This window comes from Anolis carolinensis, chromosome 1 (assembly GCF_035594765.1).
Source record: "Anolis carolinensis isolate JA03-04 chromosome 1, rAnoCar3.1.pri, whole genome shotgun sequence".
In the NCBI taxonomy this organism is placed as follows: Eukaryota; Metazoa; Chordata; class Lepidosauria; order Squamata; family Dactyloidae; genus Anolis; species Anolis carolinensis.
Genome location: NC_085841.1, coordinates 199,585,082 through 199,608,738, shown reverse-complemented (window position 1 = coordinate 199,608,738; position 23,657 = coordinate 199,585,082). Strand labels below are relative to the sequence as shown.

Genomic DNA, 23,657 nt, shown 5'->3' with positions numbered 1-23,657 from the left:
CCCATTTCCACATCAATAAGGGAAATAAATGCTGTCTACAGATAATCAGAATCAGATAGGGACAACGAGGGAAGTCGAGAAGCCTCCCAGTTCACCCCAGAAGGCAGAGGGAGGCCTCCAATTTTTCATCACATAATAGTTGCACTCCCCTTTTTCGAAGGGGAAAAAGTGTGACTATTATGCAATGAAATACAGTGTTTAGGTTATTCATTTCCCACCTTTCAGTCCACGAGAACCCCTGAGCAGCTCTGGAGATTTTAAAACATAAATTAGAGAGGCATCTTTCAGGGGTACTTTAGCTTTGCATTCTTGTATTGCAGGGGTTTGAATCAGCTGGCCTTTACAGTCCCTTCCAGCAATAGGATTCTAGAATTCTATGGAAATGCAAGAGGGACAGCGTGTAACATTTCCCAAGGTAGATATTCCACAGCATACTACATAAGTTAAATTTTATACATTTTTAAAAAATCAAGGATGTATTGGTAAGCCACTTAAATGTGTTTTAGCTAAATATATACGGAGTAGTGAGGAAGGAAGACTGAAACTTTAATAAAGGCTTCAAAACCCACACATTTATTAAAGCTAATAAAATGAATAACTTAAATTAAAAAGAACAAGTTAAAATAAGTTTATTTTCAGCTCACAGTTAATGCATTCACTGCACAGATGAAAAAGCTACACTGCTGTAGCTATTTAGTTCAAAGCCTAAATGCTATGGAATGTGTCTTATTTCCAATTTTAAAAGTCAATAAAATTAATTATGTAACAAAGACAAAACCTCTTACAAGACCCAACTTTGCAGAAGAACATTGAAACTAGGTATTTAGCTGTTCAAGAATTTGAACAGGGCTGCAATCTGATCTACCCTTATCTGGATGTGCATTTCATAAAAAATTTTATGACCTCTTATTGAGGTATCCCACATGCAGTGACTTAAGGTGTACAACGATTTTTATATAGAAAGAAAGTAAAAGACAGCCGAATTACACACAGCAAAAAATATTGCATTGTTTGTGCAATCCCATCACTGCCTCCATGGTAGGAAAGCCGCCAACAAACAATATTGCATCGTATTAAGTGACACCATGGAACACTCTCTAGTAAGTGCAAGTGTTGCAATGCAGAGACATTCAAACAACTTGAAAGAATGATCATACTTGTTTGATTTCATGGGAACCCCTCCTGAGAAAATAACACTGGACTGTGAAATTACAATTCCCTGTGATGGGGTTTCTCTTAAATAAGAATCAAGGCAGAAGGACATAATCCAGCAAAACTGAAGGGCCTTTATATCCTGTTTAATTCATGGAATATCTATCTCTCCCATATGAAGTTACTTTTAGAACTGCAATTCACAGCCCTTGCATGGGGTTTCAAGAGCTGTGGTCTTAAAAATGCATCTTTTAACCCTGATAATTGCTATTTTTGGTAAAAAAAAAAAAAAAAAAAGAGCCTCTCAAACTTGTTCCTTTAGGATTCAAACCTTCTTCAACACATAAGGAGTTGCTCCACTTCAGTGCTTTAAAAAAGCTCAAATCAGAAATGCTTTGTATCTGAAGATTTCTAGTAGCCTGCCCCTGCCTCTTCTTCAAAACAAGTTCAAACCTATGATTCTTGATCACACACAGTTCACCACAGAAATTGCAATCCATGTGTTTATCTCATGAGTGGCCTAAATTGAATAGAATGGTTCTTTCTTCTGAATAAATATGTACAACTTCTATATACGTTCTGGGGAAAGACACATCCTTCTTAAAGGTGGCCTAAATACACTTGAATAAAATAATCCTTTCCTGAAAATTTCATATCTATCGTAAAATAGTACAATTTTATGCCCTAAGTTATGACACAAATTATGCATTTTATATTGTTATGGCAATACAACAAGTTTAAATTAAGAACATACTATTCTTAGAAATAATTCAAAATATTATCCAAATTTAAGCTATTCGGCCAGAAATGGAAAAGAATAGCATTGGATCATATATTTTGACAAATGGTAGGTTTTTGTGAAACGCAAAGGAGTGGATCAATGATAAATTGGCTAAAGGATTCTTAGAGAGAATATCAGATCACTTCAATTTTTCCAAAAGCTTCTGATTGTTCTTCCACTTTCACTTCTAACCAAGACTCCTTTCACCATTATGATATCTATACTAGATTGATCTTACTGATAACTATCAGCTTTACATTTGTCATAAAAAGAGTCAAACTAAAGGGAAGTGAATGTCCTCATTTCCTGCCCTGAATACAAACCATCTTCTTCTTACCAGGCATTATAGCCTGGGTACTTAAAAGAAGGCGAACTACCATGGAGTAGTGATTTGAGCTTTGGAATACTTTCCCTCTCAGTCATGAAAACCCCCCTTAAGTGAGTTACATACTCTCATTCACAGAAAACCCTATTATAGGGGCACCATAGGGTTGCCACAAATCAGAATTGTCTTGAAGATATACAGCAGCTTCCTTCACCATACTAACAGCAAGCTGGAGTTACAATTTGCGACAAAAATGGAGAGCTCTCTCTCCACTCAATGTACAGTACTACATATGGCTGTGGACTTTGTACCGAATACCGCAAGGAAGTCGTCCCCTTCCTACTCCAGTTTTCATCTTAAAATTGCAAATTCTATGCACAATGATTTTGGAGTCTCAATGAACTCAGTGGGACTTACATATTCAGTAAGTACATATTCAGCTGCACTGTAAATCTGTAATTTTGAATTACTTATGTAGAAGCCACTCTGACTACAATTAAGAAGAGTTCTTTCTGCAAGATATTAAAATACTGGCATGACCTAAATCAAAGTGACTTTTATTTCATACCACAATTACCACTGCATCACTGGCCCTTCACTCATGAAAGATAGAGAAAGGCCAGTGTTAAAGATGGAGAAGCAGCGAATGACCATTCAAAGAGAGGACGAGCAAGAAAAGTGTCTGGCAACCAGGTCATGCTATGGAGCACCACAGACACACAACAGGGCTGCCTACAAAAGATGGACAGGGAGGGAACCACAGCATAGAAAGTCCAAAGAAAAGCCCAAATGACAGTAATTTTGTCCAACTGAAGCAGTATACAATGTTTACAGTGGCTTCTTTCTCCTCATTTTAACCAAGAAATCTGTATATACTGTATTACTGTTATGGTTGCTTAAATGCATCTACCCATGACTTTCAAAATAATAGGTGAGCACTGCAAGAACAGAGTGATGGACTATATATGCCTTTACTCTGCTCCAACAGGGTTCATAATGCTCTTTTATTTTGCCCTACCTCATTCTACACATCACCTACATCAGCAGATTAGGCTGAATTCACCTGACGATGTACTGTGCTGATTGCTCTAAATCCCATGATTGCCACTCATGCAACTCACTAGGTGAAACATCAGATTTTAAACATACCACCAAATACTTGCAGGAATGAATGGAACCTTGTGTGAGAATACAAGCAAACATCTTCCTGTATACCTAGCACAACAACAAGGCTGTGTGAAACAAGATTGTCCTAAGGCACTGGTTCTCAACCTGTGAGTCTCCAGGTGCTTTGGCCTACAATGCCTAACAATCCTAGCCCTCATTGGCCTGGTGAAGCACACTGGAAGGAATAGTTCATCAAAATACAGAGGTCCAAAGATTGCTCATTGCTATTATAAGGGATGTTTCTCCAATTAATACTTGTAAAATCACAAGTCAGATACTAATGACCGAATTTTTATTATCCTCTCTAGGGAAAAACAAATCCACTTCTGAATAAATAATGCCAAGAAAACCATGTGACAGGTTCACCTTGGGGTTACCATAAGTCAGAAATGTCTTGAAGAGACACAACACCAACAAAATGTAATGCCTGTCAACTGGAACTACTAGCCTATTTAACTGACAATTATCCAGTACTGAATAAACAAAGTTGCAAATGTGCATGTGTCAAAGAGCTCCTCTTCAAGCTTGGTTTGCATGAAGGAACGAATAATGTTAGAAAGAGTATGAAGACTGTATTTTCAGCCTTGCCCTAACAAGGCTTCCTATCAGCTTCCTATCAGGTGGGAAATCCACAGGTTTAAGATCACCAAGTGTAAAGGTTTTCTGGATTCTGGGTACACATTCACATATATTTCCAGAATCTAAGAAGGTCTCCATGTGCAGAGGTCTATAAGTGAAAGCTTCCCCACCCGGCACATGGTTGGGATCATGGAGATGAAAGATGGAGGAGGACCCAGAGAACAACGCAATACAGTATTAGATCTGTGCTACCACACATTCACACTGCTCTCTTAAACACATTTTGCCACTTCATTCAAGTAAAACACAACAGATATCCCATTTTAACTGCGACACACACACACACACAATTTTATAACTCCACAACAAGTTATTTAAAAAATCTTTAGAAGTACTGACAGCAAAATCAAACCACATGCCCTTCTTTGATCATACCAGACATCTTTTTAACTCTAAGGTTTTTTTCTAGAGTTAAAATCTCTTTTCCTGATGATATGTTTTCCTTTCACAGCTTGTTTTATGCTATCGTTATATATCGGATGACTATATCTATTGTGTTTTTACTTAGTTTTATATCAACTGCTCTGGGAAGCAGAAGGCTGAGTGAGGTATGTTGGTTGTTGAGATGTATCACGTCATCCCCAACATCTGAAAAGAGACAAATCTCCCAAATAAACTACAAATGAGGCTCATTGATAAAATTTATTTTTCCAAAAGAAATGCAGAGATCATGTTAAAACAAAATCCACAGTACCAATTGAGCTTGTGTGCATAACAGAAATTGCACAGAATTAGTCAGGTAATAATAAAGCAGCTTGTTCTTACCTACCTTTCCAGGTTCTTGCAATGGCTACAAGATCCTATGCATGACACGCTTCAGTAACACTCTTAATAATAAATGCAACCTTACAAGGAGCTACTCAGAAGTACTTGCTGGATTCCTCCCAGGTAAATGGACACAGGATTGCCGTCCAAGGGAGTCTAATATATAATGTGGCTAAACAATCAAATGAAAGGCATGTTACATATTTTCCAAACCTCCTTCTCCAAATCAACCATTTCAAATGAATAATTCTAAAGGCATCTATTTCTGTCCTGTTGTAAGGAATCGAAGGCTTCTGTGGGTTTTGTGTGAAGGTTACAGGGTGGAGGTGTTTCTGTTCTGGGTTTTTTTTTTCGTGTGGGCGAAACAGCATAGAGAAGGAGAACTCTTGGCGTGGGCTGCAATGGTGGATGAATACGCATTAATCAGTTATTCCCAAGGCTGCCATGGTGGCAAACGCAACTATGATCAAATCTGTTTGCCTAAAGGGGTGCTGTATAAATTCTGAGCAATCAAGATTTTGCAATCAATGTATAGGCATGCTGGGAGAAAGAAAATCTCCAAAAACCAAAGGGGTTACTTTTAGAGATACACTCATTGTGCCCCAATCCCCCATCCTTAGCTGAAATGAAAAGCCAGTCCTTATAGTACTGTCACTGCAAAACCTCTCTTATCTTTGGAGGGCTTGCTCACAGGATACTTTAAAATGACTATCAAGAAAAGAGGAGAGCAGAAAGGAAGGAGTCCCTGACTTACTATTTCTCCCGTTGCATTTGATTAGCTTTGCATCCCCCCCCCTCCATACAGCTAAGCACTCAGAACACAAACTAGGTGAAAGTTGTATTACTGGTGGAATGAAAGCAAACAAACGCAATCCAGTAGCAGGGGTTCAAATTGGTGGAAATCCACAAATAAATTAAGTGGATGTCTGTAACAAAAGTTTCATTTAGAGTCCATATGAGAAGATATCAGGAGCAAGCATCTGATGTTTCAGCTCTCCTTAATTGCTTTCCAATCCACCACAAAAGATAAAACAACAAATCTAAAGCTTAAATCTAGAAAGATTCAATGGAGATCCTCACAATCCAGTAACTGTGAGATTTTATATATACAGATAAAGGTCTATAAAAACATGATATATGAGTCTATAAAACACCTAACATCAAATATTATCCCCCGGCACAAATTTGAACTTCTTGCTTCAATTAAAATAAACCGTAGATCTAGAAAATTAAAAAGATCCCCAAATAGAGCTCAGAAAAGTTACTTTCTGGACAACAGCTTCTAGAATCCTGCACCCACGTATGATCAGCAGTCATGATGGCAGGGGAGAAAGGGGTTTTGGGGAGTTGTAGTAAAAAAATCCTTTTAATAACTCTGCCAAAACCATCACTTAAGTATTTTAGCATTGCCAAATATTGAGACAGCTAATATGTCTTATATATTTTTTTCTCAACATTTAACTGCATCTTTTGAAAATCTTTGCATCTTCCTGCAACCTAGCATTGCAATACAGAAAATTATAATTAAATGGCTATTTGTTTAGTTCACATCTTTCTAAGTGCTATATTTGATCTCAGCTTAAAGAAATGAGTCGGACAACCTCGTGGTGATTATTTGCAGAATGATCACTCTTAAACTACTTCAATAGAAATCAAGTCTAGACAAATGGCAGATTTATATTCTCTAGAAACATCAAAATCAAGGGGACATATGAAGATGTAGGGCTATGATACTCAACATTTATCTCATCCTTTACTTTAAAAATCATCATTCAATTTGCTCTCCAAATAGCCATCTATTCAGGCAGGTGCCATTTTTTTCTAAACTGAGCAAGCAATACAGCAAAAGGATGTAAGGTATTATCAAACTATAGGAGAGATAAATGGGAAGAGATGGAAACTAAATTTAAAATCTACTGATGGTTTATAAAAGACATTCCATATTTTCATTTACCATATTCTGTTATTACAATCCACCAACTTTTTAATATAGTATTCCATTTCCATCACAGAATATGTGTCCTCCTAATCTTTCTCAATATCTTTGAGGGCAGTTAAATTATCAAAAAAATTAGCCTCTCATCGATGTCTGCAAGCATGAAATCTGCAGCTTTAAGTTGTGAAAAAATGGAAGCCTCAAATTAATGTGGTATTTTTTTATCGTTTTGGCTTTTAATGGTAACAGGAAAAGAAACCAGACTGCCTACACTTTCTGCATCCCACTTTTGTTCTTTAGAGAGAGAGTGTGCATCTACTTTATATGACTGTGAGTTCATCTCATAGGGAGGGGATCAGAAATAAAACTTTCATTCAAAAATATGAAGTTGGCTTTGGTTTTCAACTGCAGGGTGTGTCTGTGCAAGAACGCATGGTGTGTTGCCACATAGATGGGAACACATGCACGCAGGTCTAACCTACAGAGAGCCAACTGAACACAAGCTCTTTCACACACAAAAAAGCTAAAATCATGTTTCCAAAAGGGGAGATGAATACAAAGGTATTTGAGAGCAGCAAAAAGCTAAAAATTCAATGAAAAGGCAAAAGAAACTCCGCAACAGTTATATGCTTCAAAATTCTTAATACACCATTAAGCTATAAAGCCAGATGGTAAACAACAGTAGGAGAAAATATCCAGTACGTAATATTTGGATAATGTTCCATTGTCCCACAAAGAAAAAAAACTTTTTAGTGAAGAAAATACAAAGATGTTTCAATACTTTCCTCCTACAGCCTCGCCTTCTTCTTCTTTTTTCACATTGGATTTCTCTGGGAATCATCCCCACACAATCCACCCACGCACATGAATCCTCCCTCGCCTTCCGGCAATCTGCAAACGCAGGAACGAATTGCACAGCAGCAGCAGCAGCTATGAAAACACCCTATGGGGGCAAGGAAGGGGCACTACTTCCTCCCTCTCAAACCTTGGAAATGTAAAAAAAAAAGTTTCATGAACTTGAAGAAAAACATGCACTGTAGCCTCAGGCAGGTCTGTTTCTTTAAAGCCCCCAAAATCATCAGTTTCACAATGATTGAACGCTACTAAGGTGACTGAGGGAAACTTCCACCAGAGTGTACATCTGAACCTGAACGAATACTTTCTCCACAGCTAAAATAACCCACTATATCTGTTCACACATACAGTTTTAAAACACAAGGAGATTCCTCATCAGCTTTGAATGGCCAGTTCAAAGAACTAATGTATAGGTTAAGGGAGATGACACTGTAGGAGTGAATCTGTGGCTATAAATAAATAATATATAAGCATACATATATGCAGGCATGAATACCTAGAAAGCTTATTCCATTTAAAATATTTGTGATTGTAAATATATAATACAGAGTATAAGCAGACACATTTAGATGTACAGGTATCTGTGTCTATATGAAGAATGAAAGAGATGGCTTGTTCTATTTAAAATATCTGTGATTGTAAATATATAATACAGAGTATAAGCAGACACATTTAGATGTATACGTATCTGTGTCTATATGAAGAATGAAAGAGGTGGCTTGTTCTATTTAAAATATATGTGGCTGTGAACATGTAATATGTAACTACATATGCACATGTGTGAGTGCATACACACAGAAAGACAAGAGAACTATAATTAGTTAATTAGTGTTTTAAATATGCATGTTATATTTGTAAATAGGGTTTTACCACTGACAGTTTTAGATAATCAGGTTGCTATAAGGAATTTATCGGGTTTTAATCTGTTTTAATTTTTATTTTGTATGTTCTTATTGTATTGTTGGAGTCCCCAATGACACAATGGGTTAAACCCTTGTGCCGACAGGATTGCTGACCGAAAGGTTGGCAGTTCGAATCCGAGGAGCGAGGTAAGCTTCCATCTGTCAGCTCCAGCTTCCCATGCATTGACATTAGAGAAGCCTCCCACAAGGTGGTAAACTATCCTGGGGGTCCCCTGGGCAACATCCTTGCAGATGGCCAATTCTCTCACACCAGAAGCAACTTGCAGTTTCTCAAGTTGCTCCTGACACAAAAAAAACCTGCATTGTTAGTCGCTTTAGATCTCACCTTGGTGTGGGAGAAAAACAGGGTAAAAATAGATTCAAATCAAATACATAAATATATATTCTATGTAAAATATCTGTGGCAGAAAATATAGAATACACACTACAAGTATGCACAGACGTGAATATGTGCACAGAGAGAAAGAAAAAGTCGGCTTATCCCGTTCAACAATATCTGTGGCTGTAAAGCTATACAATATAGTATAAGCATGCAAATGTATGCTTATGTAGGTATGCTTGTATCCAATCACAAAGGGAAAGCTTATTCTGTTTTAAGTATCTGTTAATATATAATATACAAACAAGTACATACATAGGTCTGCAATGTGGCTGTCTAAATATATTGTAAACATACATATGGAGTACTGCACGTGCGTTTAATCTTCCATTTCAACTCCATGCAATCTTCAATCCAGAGCTGAAGTCAAAGGGCACGACCTCTTCTTTTGATGGGTTTATGGGGCTTCTTTCTTGAAGGAAATTGAGGGTGCATCTATACCAGGCTACCAGTTGTTAGGAATTGTGGGAGTTAAAGTCCAAAACATCTGGAGGGTCAAAGTTTGCCCATGTTTGATCTACACTGTAGAATGAATGTCGTTTGACACCACATGGCTTAATGCCAGGGAATCAGAGAAGTTGATGCCTGTGCTTTTTGGGAGAAAGAAAGCTAAAAGGTCTTATAATAATTTTTTTTTGTGTCAGGAGCAACTTGAGAAACTGCAAGTTGCTTCTGGTGTGAGAGAATTGGCCATCTGCAAGGACGTTGCCCCGGGATGCCTGGATGTTTTACCATTCTGTGGGAGGCTTCTCTCATGTCTCTGCATGGGAAGCTGGAGCTGACAGATAGGAGCTTTCCCCGCTCCCCAGATTCGAACCGCCGACCTTTCGGTAAGTAGTCCTGCCAGCACATGGGTTTAACCCATTGCACCACCAGGGGCTCCTATAAAAATAATAATACAGCTTTGTTTATATCCTGCCCCCTCTCTCCAGGGGGACTCCGGGTGGCTTACAATAAAGAAGATACAGTATAAATAATAATGAATACATGAACACACGACCAGATCAAACAGTTAGACCAAAACCTCCAATCAAAAGGACAAATCATTACATATAGAGAGACATCATTAATCAATCTAAAACGATACAATAATTAAGGCATGCATTATAAAACTGCAACCCCAAGGATGCTAGATACTAGCACTGAAGCAGGGAACTTTTAAAGTGGTGTCAAACTGGGCTCGTTCTACACTGCATTGAAAATGATGCACTCTGAAGAAACACTTCCACTCAAGACCCCTGTTAAGGAGACCATCCTTGTGACACTGCTGTTCAGTGTCCACTTTTTAGAAGGGCAAGAAGGGCCAATCAGAGCCACCAACTCCGAGGGGCCCGCGCGCTTGACCCCGCCCCCTCCCTTCCTCTTCAAACGCCACCGCACGCGACCCTTCTTTTGCTTCTTCTTTACATCGCCTCGCGCCCCAGGCGAGAAAACGAGTGCGCGTGCGCGAGGTCCCGACACTTACTTGCAGGGTTGGGGCTGGTCGTTTTCCCCTGGCCGTCGGGGCCGGCAGCTTTCCTCTATTCTCTGGGGTCCCACTAACCCCCAGAGCTCGGGCTGGCGGGCGCTGCTGCAGGGCTGCAGGAAGAGAATGACGGCGGTGGCGGCGGGAACAGCCACCGCCTCCTCCTCCTCCGCCACCGCCTCTTTGCCTTCCCCTCAGCCCGCACATCCACGCCTCCCTCTTCCCCCCCCCCTCCTCTCCCCTCCTGCACAGTCACATGACGCCGCTCTCGCGCCTGGGCTCGCTCAAGCGCGCGCGCCTCGTCCCTCACTCCCTCCCTCGCAGCCGCGTGACGCAATCCTTTTGCGTAGGCAGTCTTGAGGGCGGTGGTTGGGTTCGGCTCCGGCGCCTGAGAGAGAGAGAAAGAGAGAGAGAGCGCGCGAGCATGAGCGCGCGCAAGCAAGAGGGGCGGGATCGAAGTAGGGGGTGTGTCCCCAACCGAAGCCCAGCCTGAAGGAAAAAGGGAGGGAAAGGCAGTCGGGTGGGCGACCAGAAACAGACAAACAAACTAAAAGAAAGTGGCAATCAATAGGGAGGAAAAAGGAAAGGCAGGCAAAGTACTGGATGGAGAAGGATTTTTTAAAGGTGGGGTTTATTTCTTTAAGGAAACTTGCGGGAGTGCGTCATTCTTGTTGTTGTTTATTCGTTCACTCGCTTCCGACTCTTCGTGACTTCATGGACCAGCCCACGCCAGAGCTCCCTGTCGGCCGTGGCCACTTCCAGCTTCTTCAAGATCAAGCCAGTCACTTCAAGGATACCATCCATCCATCTTGCCCTTGGTTGGCCCCTCTTCCTTTTTCCTTCCTTTTTCCCCAGCATCATGATCTTTTCCAAGCTTTCCTGTCTTATCATTATGTGGCCAAAGTACTTCATCTTTGCCTCCAATATCCTTCCCTCCAGTGAGCAGCGGAGCATTATTTCCTGTAATATGGACTGGTTGGATCTTCTTGCGCTCCAAGGCACTCTCTGGATTTTCCTCCAACATCACAGTTCAAAAGCGTCTATCTTCCTTTGCTCAGCCTTCCTTATGGTCCAGCTCTCACATCCATGGGTTACTACGGGGAATACCATTGCTTTAACTATGTGGACCTTCGTTGCCAACGTGATGTCTCTACTCTTCACTATTTTATTGAGGTCGGTCATTGCTCTCCTCCCAAGAAGTAAAGTCTTCTGATTTCGTGGCTGCAGTCTGTCTGCAGTAATCTTCACACCTAGAAGTACAAAGTCTGTCACTGCTTCCACATTTTCTCCCTCGATTTGCCAGTTATCTTGGTTTTCTTGATGTTCAGCTGCAACCCAGCTTTTGCACTTTCTTCTTTCACCTTGGTTATAATGCTCCTCAGCTCCTCCTCACTTTCAGCCATCAAAATGGTATCATCTGCATATCAGACACGAATCAAAGAGCATGAAAGGCACTGCAGACTAATTCAACCAAAGAAGTCAGCAATAGCAGAACACTTGATGAAACAACCTGGACACAGGATATTATTTGAGAACGCAGAAATGCTGGACCACTCTGACACCATCATCTCAGACTATACATAAAAGCCATTGAAATTCACAAGCATGTGGACAATTTCAGCAGAAAGGAGGAAACCATAAAAATGAACAAAATCTGGTTACCTGTATTAAAACACACCAGAATCAAGACAGTAAATAAAGAACACCACTTGAAAACGGGAATTCCAGACAGCAAACAATTAAGTGCCAGTTAATACCTCCCAAACAAAGGATGCCAACAGGCAACAAATGCCCTCACTGATTGACTTTGCAACTGTGAGGCTACTCAATGCTAATAAAGGTTGCTAATTGCAACATTCACACTTGCTTCAAACGGACAAGGGTTCCTTCTCCCACCCTGGGCATTTCACAGATATATATACACACTCCACTTACCTCATTTCCAACAGACCTCTGAACAAACCTCTGAGGATGTCTGCCATAAAGGCAGGCAAAACATCATGAGAAAATGCTACTGGAACATGGCTATATAGCCTGAAAAACTCATAGAAACCCAATGACTACAGCCACGAACGCCTTCGACAACACATTTTATTAAGAGTTATTATTATACCGTGTTTCCCCGAAAATAAGACAGTGTCTTATATTAATTTTAGCTCCCAAAGATGCTCTAGGTCTTATTTTCAGGGGATGTCTTATTTTTCCATGAAGAATTCACATTTATTGTTGAACAAAAAACGAACATTTATTATATAATGTACAGTAGTTGTCATCACAAAGCAACATAACCAGATGAACTGTGAATCCTATCAAGAATTTCTTGTTACTACCATTATTTCCATGTACAACACTCTATGGTACGTACATTTACCAATCTTACATGCTCTGGTGTTCTGTTTGGCGGGCATGCTTCCAAACAAAAACTTTGTTAGGTCTTACTTTTGGAGGAGGCCTTATATTTAGCAATTCAGTAAAACCTCTACTAGGTCATATTTTCTGGGGATGTCTTATTTTAGGGGAAACAGGGTATGAAGAATAAGTTCAACATTATAGATCCAACTAAATAATCCTACTAGAATTGCTAGCAACCTCAACCCAGATTATTGCATCGCTAAGATTTATTGCTCAAAAAATCCATCAGGTTTTCAAATCTTTTTTAAATCTTCATTTGGCTTATCCTTTAAAAGCTATGTTAACTTAACCATTGGGGCTAACTCTTCAACCTTCCCATACCATTCTTCCCTCAGTGCTTCAATCCAGTTTATAATTTCTGCTAGTGTTCACATATATACGTATTTACTGTCTCGTTATCCATAAATATTTCTGAAATTTGGTTATTTTTTAATTAGCCTGGATTGTTTTGGTCATTTCCTACTTCTCCGTTGTCCTATGAAACTGAGCTTCTGTCTAGTAAAACGTGCTTTAAATCAAACAAGGCAGTCTTTTAAGAGTGCATCTAAGTTTCAGAATGGATGCACTTTAACTACCATGTTTCAATGCTGTTGAATTGTGGAAGTTGTAGTTTTACAAGGTCTTCAGCCTGCTCCACCAAAGAGTGCTGGTGTTTCACCAAACTGAAGTCAAAATTTAAAAGCTATGGACCTCAGGAACGGTCCTGTCTGATGAGCTACGCAAACAGTCAATGTTTTTCAAATATCCATGAGGGTGAAGACAAGGACAGAGGCTTTAATTACAATCTGCAGAAGGGAAGCAATGCACAGCAGAGAATGCTGAAATGTACAAGCATAATGATATTGAATCTTTCAACCATTTTTATACAGTAAAAGTCCATGCATTAACATTGCCTCTGTTTGAATTTTCCCTTCCTTGCTTATGATTGGCTGAGCAATGAGGCAGCCTGACCGGCCCCCTCACTCCTGATTGGTCAGGAGGCAGGACTGAGCTGGCTCACCTTTGGATTGGTGCAAATCCTGATGATGCAGCTGGGGATCCCTTCCTTGCTGAACGGGGAACCCTGAGGTGACCAATCAGCTGGCTGGGGTGTCTCCCTTGGGTGGAGGGAAGTCCTCAGGAAACGATGCCCATATTTGGAGAGGCTGTCCTTTCAAAGACAATGGATGTCTGGACATGGAGATGACAGGATTGTGTAAATATGGAGTCCAGGATGCCAGGGACAATGGATGATGATCTCCCAAGCCTTTTTCAGGCAGGACAAATAAAAAAGATCCCAAGATGTCTATAGGGATGCCAGGGTGATCACTGCCATATAATCCAGTTCAATGTGGATTTTATACTTCTGTGTGGAAGGGGCCCTTGCGGGAGGCCCTTGAGTATTAGGTTTGGCACACTTAGATATGCATTGGTACGAGTCAGTACATATTAAGGAACCTTTGATTTAAAAATATAAAATAGGAAAATTGTCTTTGGAAGGGTTTAATTGCTGGTGGTCTGTTGCGGGGTGGAAAAGACTACATATACAAGGGAAGGATGCTGCTTTATTGTATTCTGGCTTAATGTCCTTTGAAAACTATAATTTTTGAGGGGTGGAAGTGCTGTGTTCAACAACAAATATAACCAGCCCTTAGTCTTGAGCCATGGCAGTTAAAGTGGTGTCAAACTGCATTCATTCTGCAGTGTAAAGGCACCCTTACTCTTCCAAGACGTCTCTTTTTTTCTTTGCAGCAAAAGACTAGATTATCCATCCTGCAAATTCTTTTTCTGCAAGATCAATCCCCTTGTGTGCCTATTTCAAAGTGGAATACATTGGTCTCAATTAGTCTTGCTTTCCAGGACGTTTGTAAACACGTGGTAGAAAGCAATTACGTGACTTATTCCCCACCAGGAGGAGGGCCTTGCCAGCCATAATCTGCTTTTATGAAGGCATTCCTCATTGTGTGAAGCTTCCTTCCAGGTAAGTGCATGTGAGGTTGCAACTGTAGCTTTACTGTCCAAAAACCCAGGGAGAGAAAAGCAGAGAACTATTCTTCATCATGTTTCTGCTTAGTTCCAGAGTTAGTGCTTATTTCCTGTCTGATTCATAGGTTTCCACTCACAGTTTTCCCTGTTCCAGTGCCTCCTCTGAAGTTCCCTGCTGCTGCTTCTTCCTTATCTTCCTTCTTTCAGCATCACTCTCTCTTCCTTTGGCTCCCTTTCAAAATTCATCATCCCCCAGTTAAAACTCAGGCTGGGGAAAGAGAGATGCAATGTATCAGAGAAATCACTTTTCCAAAAGATTATGCTTCCCAGAACAACTTGGTAACTACCAATAATTAGCCATTTCTCGAAGTCGGTGGGAAGGATGCAGCCCTCCAGAGGTTGATGCAGGGCAGTTCCCAGAAGTCACAGCCAGTTTAGCTAATGTTTAGGACTAATAAGAGGTTCAGATCAGTAACGTTTGGAAGGCCACACATTTCCCATCACAGCCTCTGGCTCTGATGTACAATGGAAGCAGAAATTATATGGATCTCCATATAATGTTGAACTGCAACTCCTAGCATTGCTTACCAATGTCCATGCTGGCAAGGATGTTCCAACAACATCTGGAGGGTTGCACAGTTTCCATCCCCATCAAAGGTGAGCCATACAGTATAACTAACACAATTGAAAGGCATAGGAACTGAGTGAGGCCCCTTCTACACAGCTGATAAAATCCAGATTATGTGCTTTGAAGTGGATTACATGACAATGTAGATTTAAATAATCCCATTCGAAGCAGAAAATATGGATTGCCTGCCTTCATATTCTGGAATTATATGGCAGTGTAGAAGGAACCTGAGTGCCCACAGATGTCAATAGGTTTGGATTTAAGTATGACTCGCTATGAATATAACCCTAACAAAGCTAAAGCTCTCATAAAGACAAAGAAGACAACAGACTATACATCCAGAAGTAGCATAGTGTAGTACTGCTTGAGCGCTGTGCAATGTCAGATGTGAAAATGTATATAATCAGCCATCCATATTTGCTGGGGTTAAGGGTGCAGGACCCCTACAAATGTGGAAAAGCCATGAATGGAAAACATTTTTTTAATCCAAGATGCTCTGCAGTACAACTCTATGGTCAACCTCTACTGGAGGATCTAGAGATTCAATTCATGTGAATCGATTCCACAGATAATCAAGTCCATACTAGTTAAATCCAGAAATGTGGAAGGCAGACTATATTTTATTGTTCTCGCGTGTTAGAAGTTCTCTGCCTTTGATACCTAATACTGCAGGAAAGTGTGTGGATAGTCTTTCTCTGCACAAAGAAGCACCCAAATTTGTGGTATCTGGATGGGGATTGCTAGGATGCAGACAATAAAGTTATTCTCTGGTTCCCTTGGAAGTCAAATTTAAACTCGCACATTCACACAAGAAGAAAAATGCTGTGGTCATTTGGCATCCTCTAGGGTTTGATTCCAGAACCCACTGTGGATACCAAAACCTATGAATGCTGTAGTCCCACTATATACACTGGCATAACAGAACCAAGTCCTTCCTTCATATAAAATGAAAAAAAAATCAAGTTTTGCTTTCTTTGCTGTGCGTATTGCCACCTTATAGGAGCAGAGGTGACCTCTATACCATGTCTTGTCACGTAAAATTTGGGGTTTCCGTCATTTGCACTCTAGTCGTCATCCTTCCCATTTCATTTTCCTGAGGGTCCCTGTATACCACGGAGCCTGATTTGTAACGATTTGGAGAAGATATTTGGGAGCAATTGTTATTTATTGAAAACGTGTTAGGTAAAATTGATAGGATAAAGGATCATTTAGAGATGCTTGAGATAATAACAGGTTTACAAGTAAACTGGAATAAATCAGAATTGATGCTATTTAATTAAACAAAGGAAGAAGAAAAAGATTTTATAGAACAGAGTAATATGGGAATTAGATAGAATTAAGAGCCCTGGTGGTGAAGTGTGTTAAAGCACTGAGCTGCTGAACTTGCAGACGGAAAGGTCCCAGATTCAAATCCCAGGAGCGGAGTGAGCGCCCGCTGTTGCTCCAGCTTCTGCCAACCTAGCAGTTCGAAAACATGCCAATGTGAGTAGATCAATAGGTACTGCTCCGGCGGGAAGGTAATGGTGCTCCATGCAGTCATGCCGGCCACATAACCTTGGAGGTGTATACGGACAACTTTGGCTCTTTGGCTTAGAAATGGAGATGAGCACTAACCCCCAGAGTCAGACATGACTGGACTTAACGTCAGGGGAAACCTTTACCTTTTACTAAGAATAAAGTAAAATACCTGGGAGTAATTATAACAAAGGATTTAAAATGGAAGAGGCATTAAGGAAAGTAGTTCAAAAAAACTTAAGAGAGTATGAAAATTTACATTTATCTTGGTTTGGAAAGATAGCATTAGTAAAAATAAAACTATTTCCGAGGGTAAATTTCGTATTTAAAATGCTGCCACTTCGGATTACAGAAGAGCTAAATAAATGGCAACAAATGATAAATGCTATAATGGTAGTAAAAGAAATAGATTAAACAAACAGTTATGGTGCAGATCACAAAAAGAAGGAGGACTAGCACTTCCTAATATTAAAAAATATTATGAAGCAAACATCACAAAGTTTTTAGCCTCCCACAAAATGAATACTCATTTAGAACACTATCTGACTATTCCAGTTCCGTTGCCCTTAAGAAGAATATACACCAGGGCCAGGTTTGAACAACTCGGTATTATGATGCAAACTGGTCGCTACTGTAACATCCCAAGAAATGAGAGATTCTGTGTCTGGGGAGATCAAAAAGTGGAAGACATCGAACATTTTTTGATTGAGTGCCCAGCTTATGCCGATCTTCGACACAGATATTTACATCCGTTACTATCTAATTTTAGGTCTCCCAACAGAAATGATCTTCTGACAGTCCTCTTGCAAGGACAAGAAAGATCCACCATAATTAGAGTCAGCCTCTTTACCCTGAAAGCTATCAAGAAAAGAGCACATTTCCTAAAGAAGAAGAATCAGGAAAATAAGATTTTGTCAGCAAACAGATGGTCAGCTGCCTGTCCTCCCATCCTTTTTGCCTTGTTTTTATTTATGTTGCACTTTGAAATGGTCATATGACTGGTCAAACAAATAAATTATTATTATTATTATTATTATTATTATTATTATTATTATTATTATTATTACTATTATGAAGCAAACATACTGAGATTGGTTATAGAAGGGATGATAAAAAGGAGGGTGTAGAATGGCTAAAATAGTCTTGGAAAAAGAGGAGGAGGAAATTTGAAATATCTTTTTTAAAGAGTTCACGAGAAAAGAAATTAGGAAAATTACTAACCCAATGTTGGGAAATGTATTAAAAATATGGAAGAATTACAGGAGAAAGTTAATATCAGATGGCTTAACAATAACCCCAATTATCATGGAAAAGACATTTCCCCCAAAAAATTAAAAATATAATGGATAAAAGGTTAAGGGAAAAGTTTAGACAAAATAGGGGATTGGATAAAGGTTTGAATGAAGAAGGAAATGATTATGGAAGCATTCAGAGAAATAAAAAAATGACATGGTTTCATTGCTTACAATTAGAACAATGGTTCAAAAATTGGGGGGAAACAAAAATAGAAGTAAGCCTAATCAATTCGAAGAAATAATACAAAATGAAAGAGATATAGAGGAACATAAAATTTGAAAGGAATAACTAGTAAAGTATATAAGATAATACTTGAAATAAACAAACGAAAAATAAAGAGTATAGAATCATAGAATCATAGAATAGTAGAGTTGGAAGAGACCACATGGGCCATCTAGTCCAACCCCCTGCTAAGAAGCAGGAAATCGCATTCAAAGCACCCCCGACAGATGGCCATCCAGCCTCTGCTTAAAAGCCTCCAAGGAAGGAGCCTCTACCACGGCCCCGGGGAGAGAGTTCCACTGTCGAACAGCTCTCACAGTGAGGAAGTTCTTCCTGATGTTCAGGTGGAATCTCCTTTCCTGTAGTTTGAAGCCATTGTTCCGTGTCCTAGTCTGCAGGGCAGCAGAAAACAAGCTTGCTCCCTCTTCCCTATGACTTCCCTTCACATATTTGTACATGGCTATCATGTCTCCTCTCAGCCTTCTCTTCTGTAGGCTAAACATGCCCAGCTCTTTAAGCCGCTCCTCATAGGGCTTGTTCTCCAGACCCTTAATCATTTTAGTCGCCCTCCTCTGGACACTTTCCAGCTTGTCAACATCTCCCTTCAACTGTGGTGCCCAAAATTGGACACAGTATTCCAGGTGTGGTCTGACCAAGGCAGAATAGAGGGGGAGCATAACTTCCCTGGATCTAGACGCTATTCCCCTATTGATGCAGGCCAGAATCCCATTGGCTTTTTTAGCAGCCGCATCACATTGTTGGCTCATGTCTAACTTGTTGTCCACGAGGACTCCAAGGTCTTTTTCGCACACACTGCTGTCAAGCCAGGCGTCCCCCATTCTGTATCTTTGATTTCCATTTTTTCTGCCGAAGTGAAGTATCTTGCATTTGTCCCTGTTGAACTTCATTTTGTTAGTTTTGGCCCATCTCTCTAGTCTGTCAAGATCGTTTTGAATTCTGCTCCTGTCTTCTGGAGTGTTAGCTATCCCTCCCAGTTTTGTGTCGTCTGCAAACTTGATGATCGTGCCTTCTAACCCTTCGTCTAAGTCGTTAATAAAGATGTTGAACAGAACCGGGCCCAGGACGGAGCCCTGCGGCACTCCACTTGTCACTTCTTTCCATGATGAAGACGACGCATGATGAAGTAACATCCTCAAGGAGATCTGGGAAGAAGATTTAGGAATGGAAATAAATGAAACGGAGTGGTTACAATTATGTAAACAAAGGCATTTGAAAAATGTATCAATACGGGTTAAAGAAAATTACTATAAGTAAATATAGAAATGGTATCTAACACCAATAAGAATAGCAAATATAAATACAAATTATTCAAAAAATGGCTGGAGAGGATGCCAAGAATTGGGAACATATATACATGTGTGGTGGCAATGTAAATCTATAAGTAGTTTATGGGGGAAGTTTTTAGAGAAATAGAGGAGATAATGAATATTACAATAGAAAGAAGTCCTAGTATAGCTTTATTATCATTATATAATAATGATAAACAACTGAAAAGAGAGGATAAAGATGCAATAACAAACTTATTAACAATAGCAAGACTGTTTATCTTAAGGAATTGGAAAAGAAAAATAGATATACAAATAGAGGAGTGGTATAAGGAAGTATGGAAATTGGCAATAAATGATAAGCTGACATGTAAATTTAAGGTTAAAAGAGGGATATGGAAACAAAGTGGTTTTGATGATGTATGGAGATAATTTATTGAAAAAGGATTTTTTTAAAAGATGGAAAGTTACCTCCACAAGAGGAAATGAAATTTTGGACAGATGATATATAAAAGTAGTGGCTCGGGTGGAGGGGAACACAGCAGAGAGGGATAGAAAATATGTATAAGCATAAAAATAACAGTAGATGCCAAAAGTTAATGAATGGTAGATTGTATTGAATATTATATGTCTGCTGTTAAACAAATGATGCATAACAAACGTATTGAATTTTGATAAAATAAAAAATGATTTTAAAAGGGAGCAATTGTGACAATACCTCTGGTTAGATTCCAAATCTGTGGATGCAGAATCTATGGATACAGAGGGCCATGTATAATACCATATTAGCGAGTACAACAATCCCAAGTGCAGATTCCCACATGTGACAGAAAAATGTTTAAGAAATGTTTCTATTGAAAAAGATAGAAACTGTTCAAAATGTCGCTGATGTCATCCATTGAGTTCAATTGAGCTACTCTAAGTATGAAACATTGTCAGGTAATTTGCATCATGTGGGCTAAATAGAAATTCAAATTAGGTTCAAGAATATCTTCTTATTCATTTTAATACAATGAACAACCCAGTAATTAAGGTATTTTAGGTTGTATGTCATTGTGGGAAAAGAAGAATTTAGTATGATTTATTTAGAATATTTTCAGCTTATCTTTCTCCCAGGCAATGAAGAAATAAAAACAAGATCGGAATCATAGAGTTGGAAGGGACAGCAAGGGCCATTTAGTCCAATTTCCTGCCATGCAAGAATACATAGCTAAGCCATTCCTCAGAAACTTTAATGTACCCCAAAGAAGGGGTTTCCACAATCCTTCAAAGCAATCTATGTTTAGCAGAATTTCTTTCCTTAATTTGAACACGTAAGTCATGTTCCCAAAGCAACAGAAAACAAATTTGCTCCATCCTCAAAATGACAATTGCTCACAGGGCTTGATATCCAATCCTTTGACCATTTTGGTTGCCTTCCTCTGAACATATTCCAGTTTGTCTATACCTTCCTGAACTGTAAAGCCTAAAACTGGGCATAATATTCCAGGTGAGGACTGACCAAAGCAGAACAGTGATACAAACCTCTTCAACGTGGGCACATTGATGCTATTGATGCAACCTAGAATTAAATTGGCCTTTTTGGCTGCTGCATCATAGAATCATAGGCCATTGTGAGAGTAGCTTGTGATCTACTAAAATCTCTAGATCCTTTTCACAAGTACAGTACTATTGCCAAGCCAGGTGTCATTCCTCTTGTGCATTTTATTTTTTCTGCCTTAACTTTATCGCTATTGAAATTTCTTTTCCTAATTTTAGCTTGCTTTCTAATTTGTTAAGGTCATGTTGAATTCTGAACCTGTCCTCTGGGGTATTTGCTGGCTGCCCACCACAATTTTGTGTCTTACACATTGGGCAAGCAAGCATGCCCTCTTCGAAGCCTACGGTAGCGCAATGGGTTAAACCATTGTGCCAGCAGGGCTGCAGACTGAAATGTTAGCAGTTTAAATTCGGGGGATGGAGTGAGCTCCCGTCTGTCAGCTCTAGCTTTCCATGCGGGGACGTGAGAGAAGCCTCCCACAGGATGGTAAAACATCTGGGTAAAACAACGTTGCACAGGGGAGGCCTGGATATTTTCCCATCCTGTGGGAGGCTTCTCTCACGTCCCCGCATGGGAAGCTAGAGCTGACAGATGCCAGAGTTGACAGACACCGGAAGCGATTTGCAGTTTCTAAAGTTACTCCTGACATGAATAAAAAGCCATCATACAAATAGTTTCAATAATACCATTTCCGGGACAGAACTTTATGGTAACTCATTATTAACTTATTTCCAGGATAAGTTCAGCAGCTCAGAGGTTTAACCACCTGCACCACCAGGTGCTTCATATGTGAATAAATAGAAATCTATAAATATTATAGAAATATAGACATGCATTAGCTATAATCAGAGCATTTCAAATAATTTTATCCAAAAAGTATTGTAAAATTTTGAAATTGTACTGCAGAAGATTCCCAATCCAATATAAACAAAATAGCCTAAAATGTCAAATCTAATGGCTTTTCAAGGTTTTTACCCCCCAAAAGAATGCTCCTAAACATTTGGCAAATGGTGTTGGGAGGTATGTAGGAGAACAGATTGTAAAACATTAAAAAAGTGAACATTTCATTTAAAGTATTTTAATAGTACCTAACTCCCTTTGAACATTGTGAAAGCTGACTTTTCATTTGTGTCATGACTATTGTTGGAGTCGTGGCCAACTGCATACTTCTCATGTAGTTTAGAAATGTGAGAAAATCAAAAGATTTTTGTGTCTTCTACTATTAAATCTTGAACAAATTATAAGGTATAAAAGCTTCCTAGAGATCCTTTCAAGAGTTTTAATGAAACACTTCAAAGGGTGTTTGAACAAGGAACAATAGAGAGATGGTCATTCTTCTTCTGTAAAAATAGGTCTTTCTATGCTAGAAAGGTAATGTACTCACCAACCCCTCCCTGCTTGGCTTTAGAGAATAAAAAATATAGCAATGATGATTAAGCCTAAGCTTTATATAACAGTAAGAGAACATAATAGATAAAGATAATCACTATTCTTCCCCCTCCTCAAAAGAATGTCGTTTATCTTGATTTGAAATAACAAAGTATGCCTTTGTTGGGCAAGTTACAGTCTCTCAACCTCATAGTTCTGAACAAGTTCTGCTTAGAAAACTCTGTGATAGGTTCCCATAAAAATCAGTCATGATTTGAAGGCACACAACATTAGTTGAAACTTCTGTTTCATTTTTACCTGTGTATTTACTAGTTTTCTAATGCCGAGAGAGAGGGCAAACAACTAACTTTTATGGGCTTGCTTAGAATTGCTACATGATCTCCCATAGTGAACATTATGGAACTTGTATAATTATGTAATGTGGAAGATCCCAGGATCAGATGTGATCCCTTCACATTTAGGACTGTGTGGCACTCTATATAATAGGCATGGGCAAACTTCAGCTCTCCAGATATTTTGGACTTCAACTCACTTCAACCCAAATGTAAACAAATGAGTGCTATCAAGTCAACTCACACAATACCGTCTGTTAAGTGTTGTGGAAGTTGAAGTCCAAACCACCTAGAGGGCCGAAGTTTGCCTACGCCTGCTCTATAACAATGTTCCCAAGTGCAAATTTCATCCCTATGTCTATATGTCTATTGTTGGATAATAAGGAGGGATTAAGGAAAAACCTTGATGTTTAATACAGCAAATTATGTTATGATTTTACAAATTAAGCACCAAAACATGTTTTACAACAAATCGACAGGAAAAAGCAGTTTAATGCATAGTTCAATACATGGTAAGTTATGTAATAATTACTGTATTTATGAATTTAGCACCAAAACATTGCAATGTATTGAAAACACTGACTACAAAAACATTGACTCCTAAATTTTTTATTTTTTTTGTAATAATTTTTATTATAGAATTTACATTTAACACTTGTCTCCTAAGGGGAAAGGTGGAGGGGAA

General features: G+C 39.3%; 1 protein-coding gene across 1 annotated transcript in view; it reads right to left on the bottom strand.

Annotated features, from left to right (window-relative positions):
* Positions 1-10,621, bottom strand: part of nab1 (NGFI-A binding protein 1) — a 55,017-nt gene extending 44,396 nt beyond the window's left edge. The window contains exon 1 of the mRNA XM_003217418.4: positions 10,388-10,621. Within this exon, the coding sequence (XP_003217466.2) occupies positions 10,388-10,594 (207 nt within the window). The 5' untranslated portion in view covers positions 10,595-10,621. The remainder of the gene's footprint in view (positions 1-10,387) is intronic.
* Positions 10,622-23,657: the final 13,036 nt, after the last annotated feature.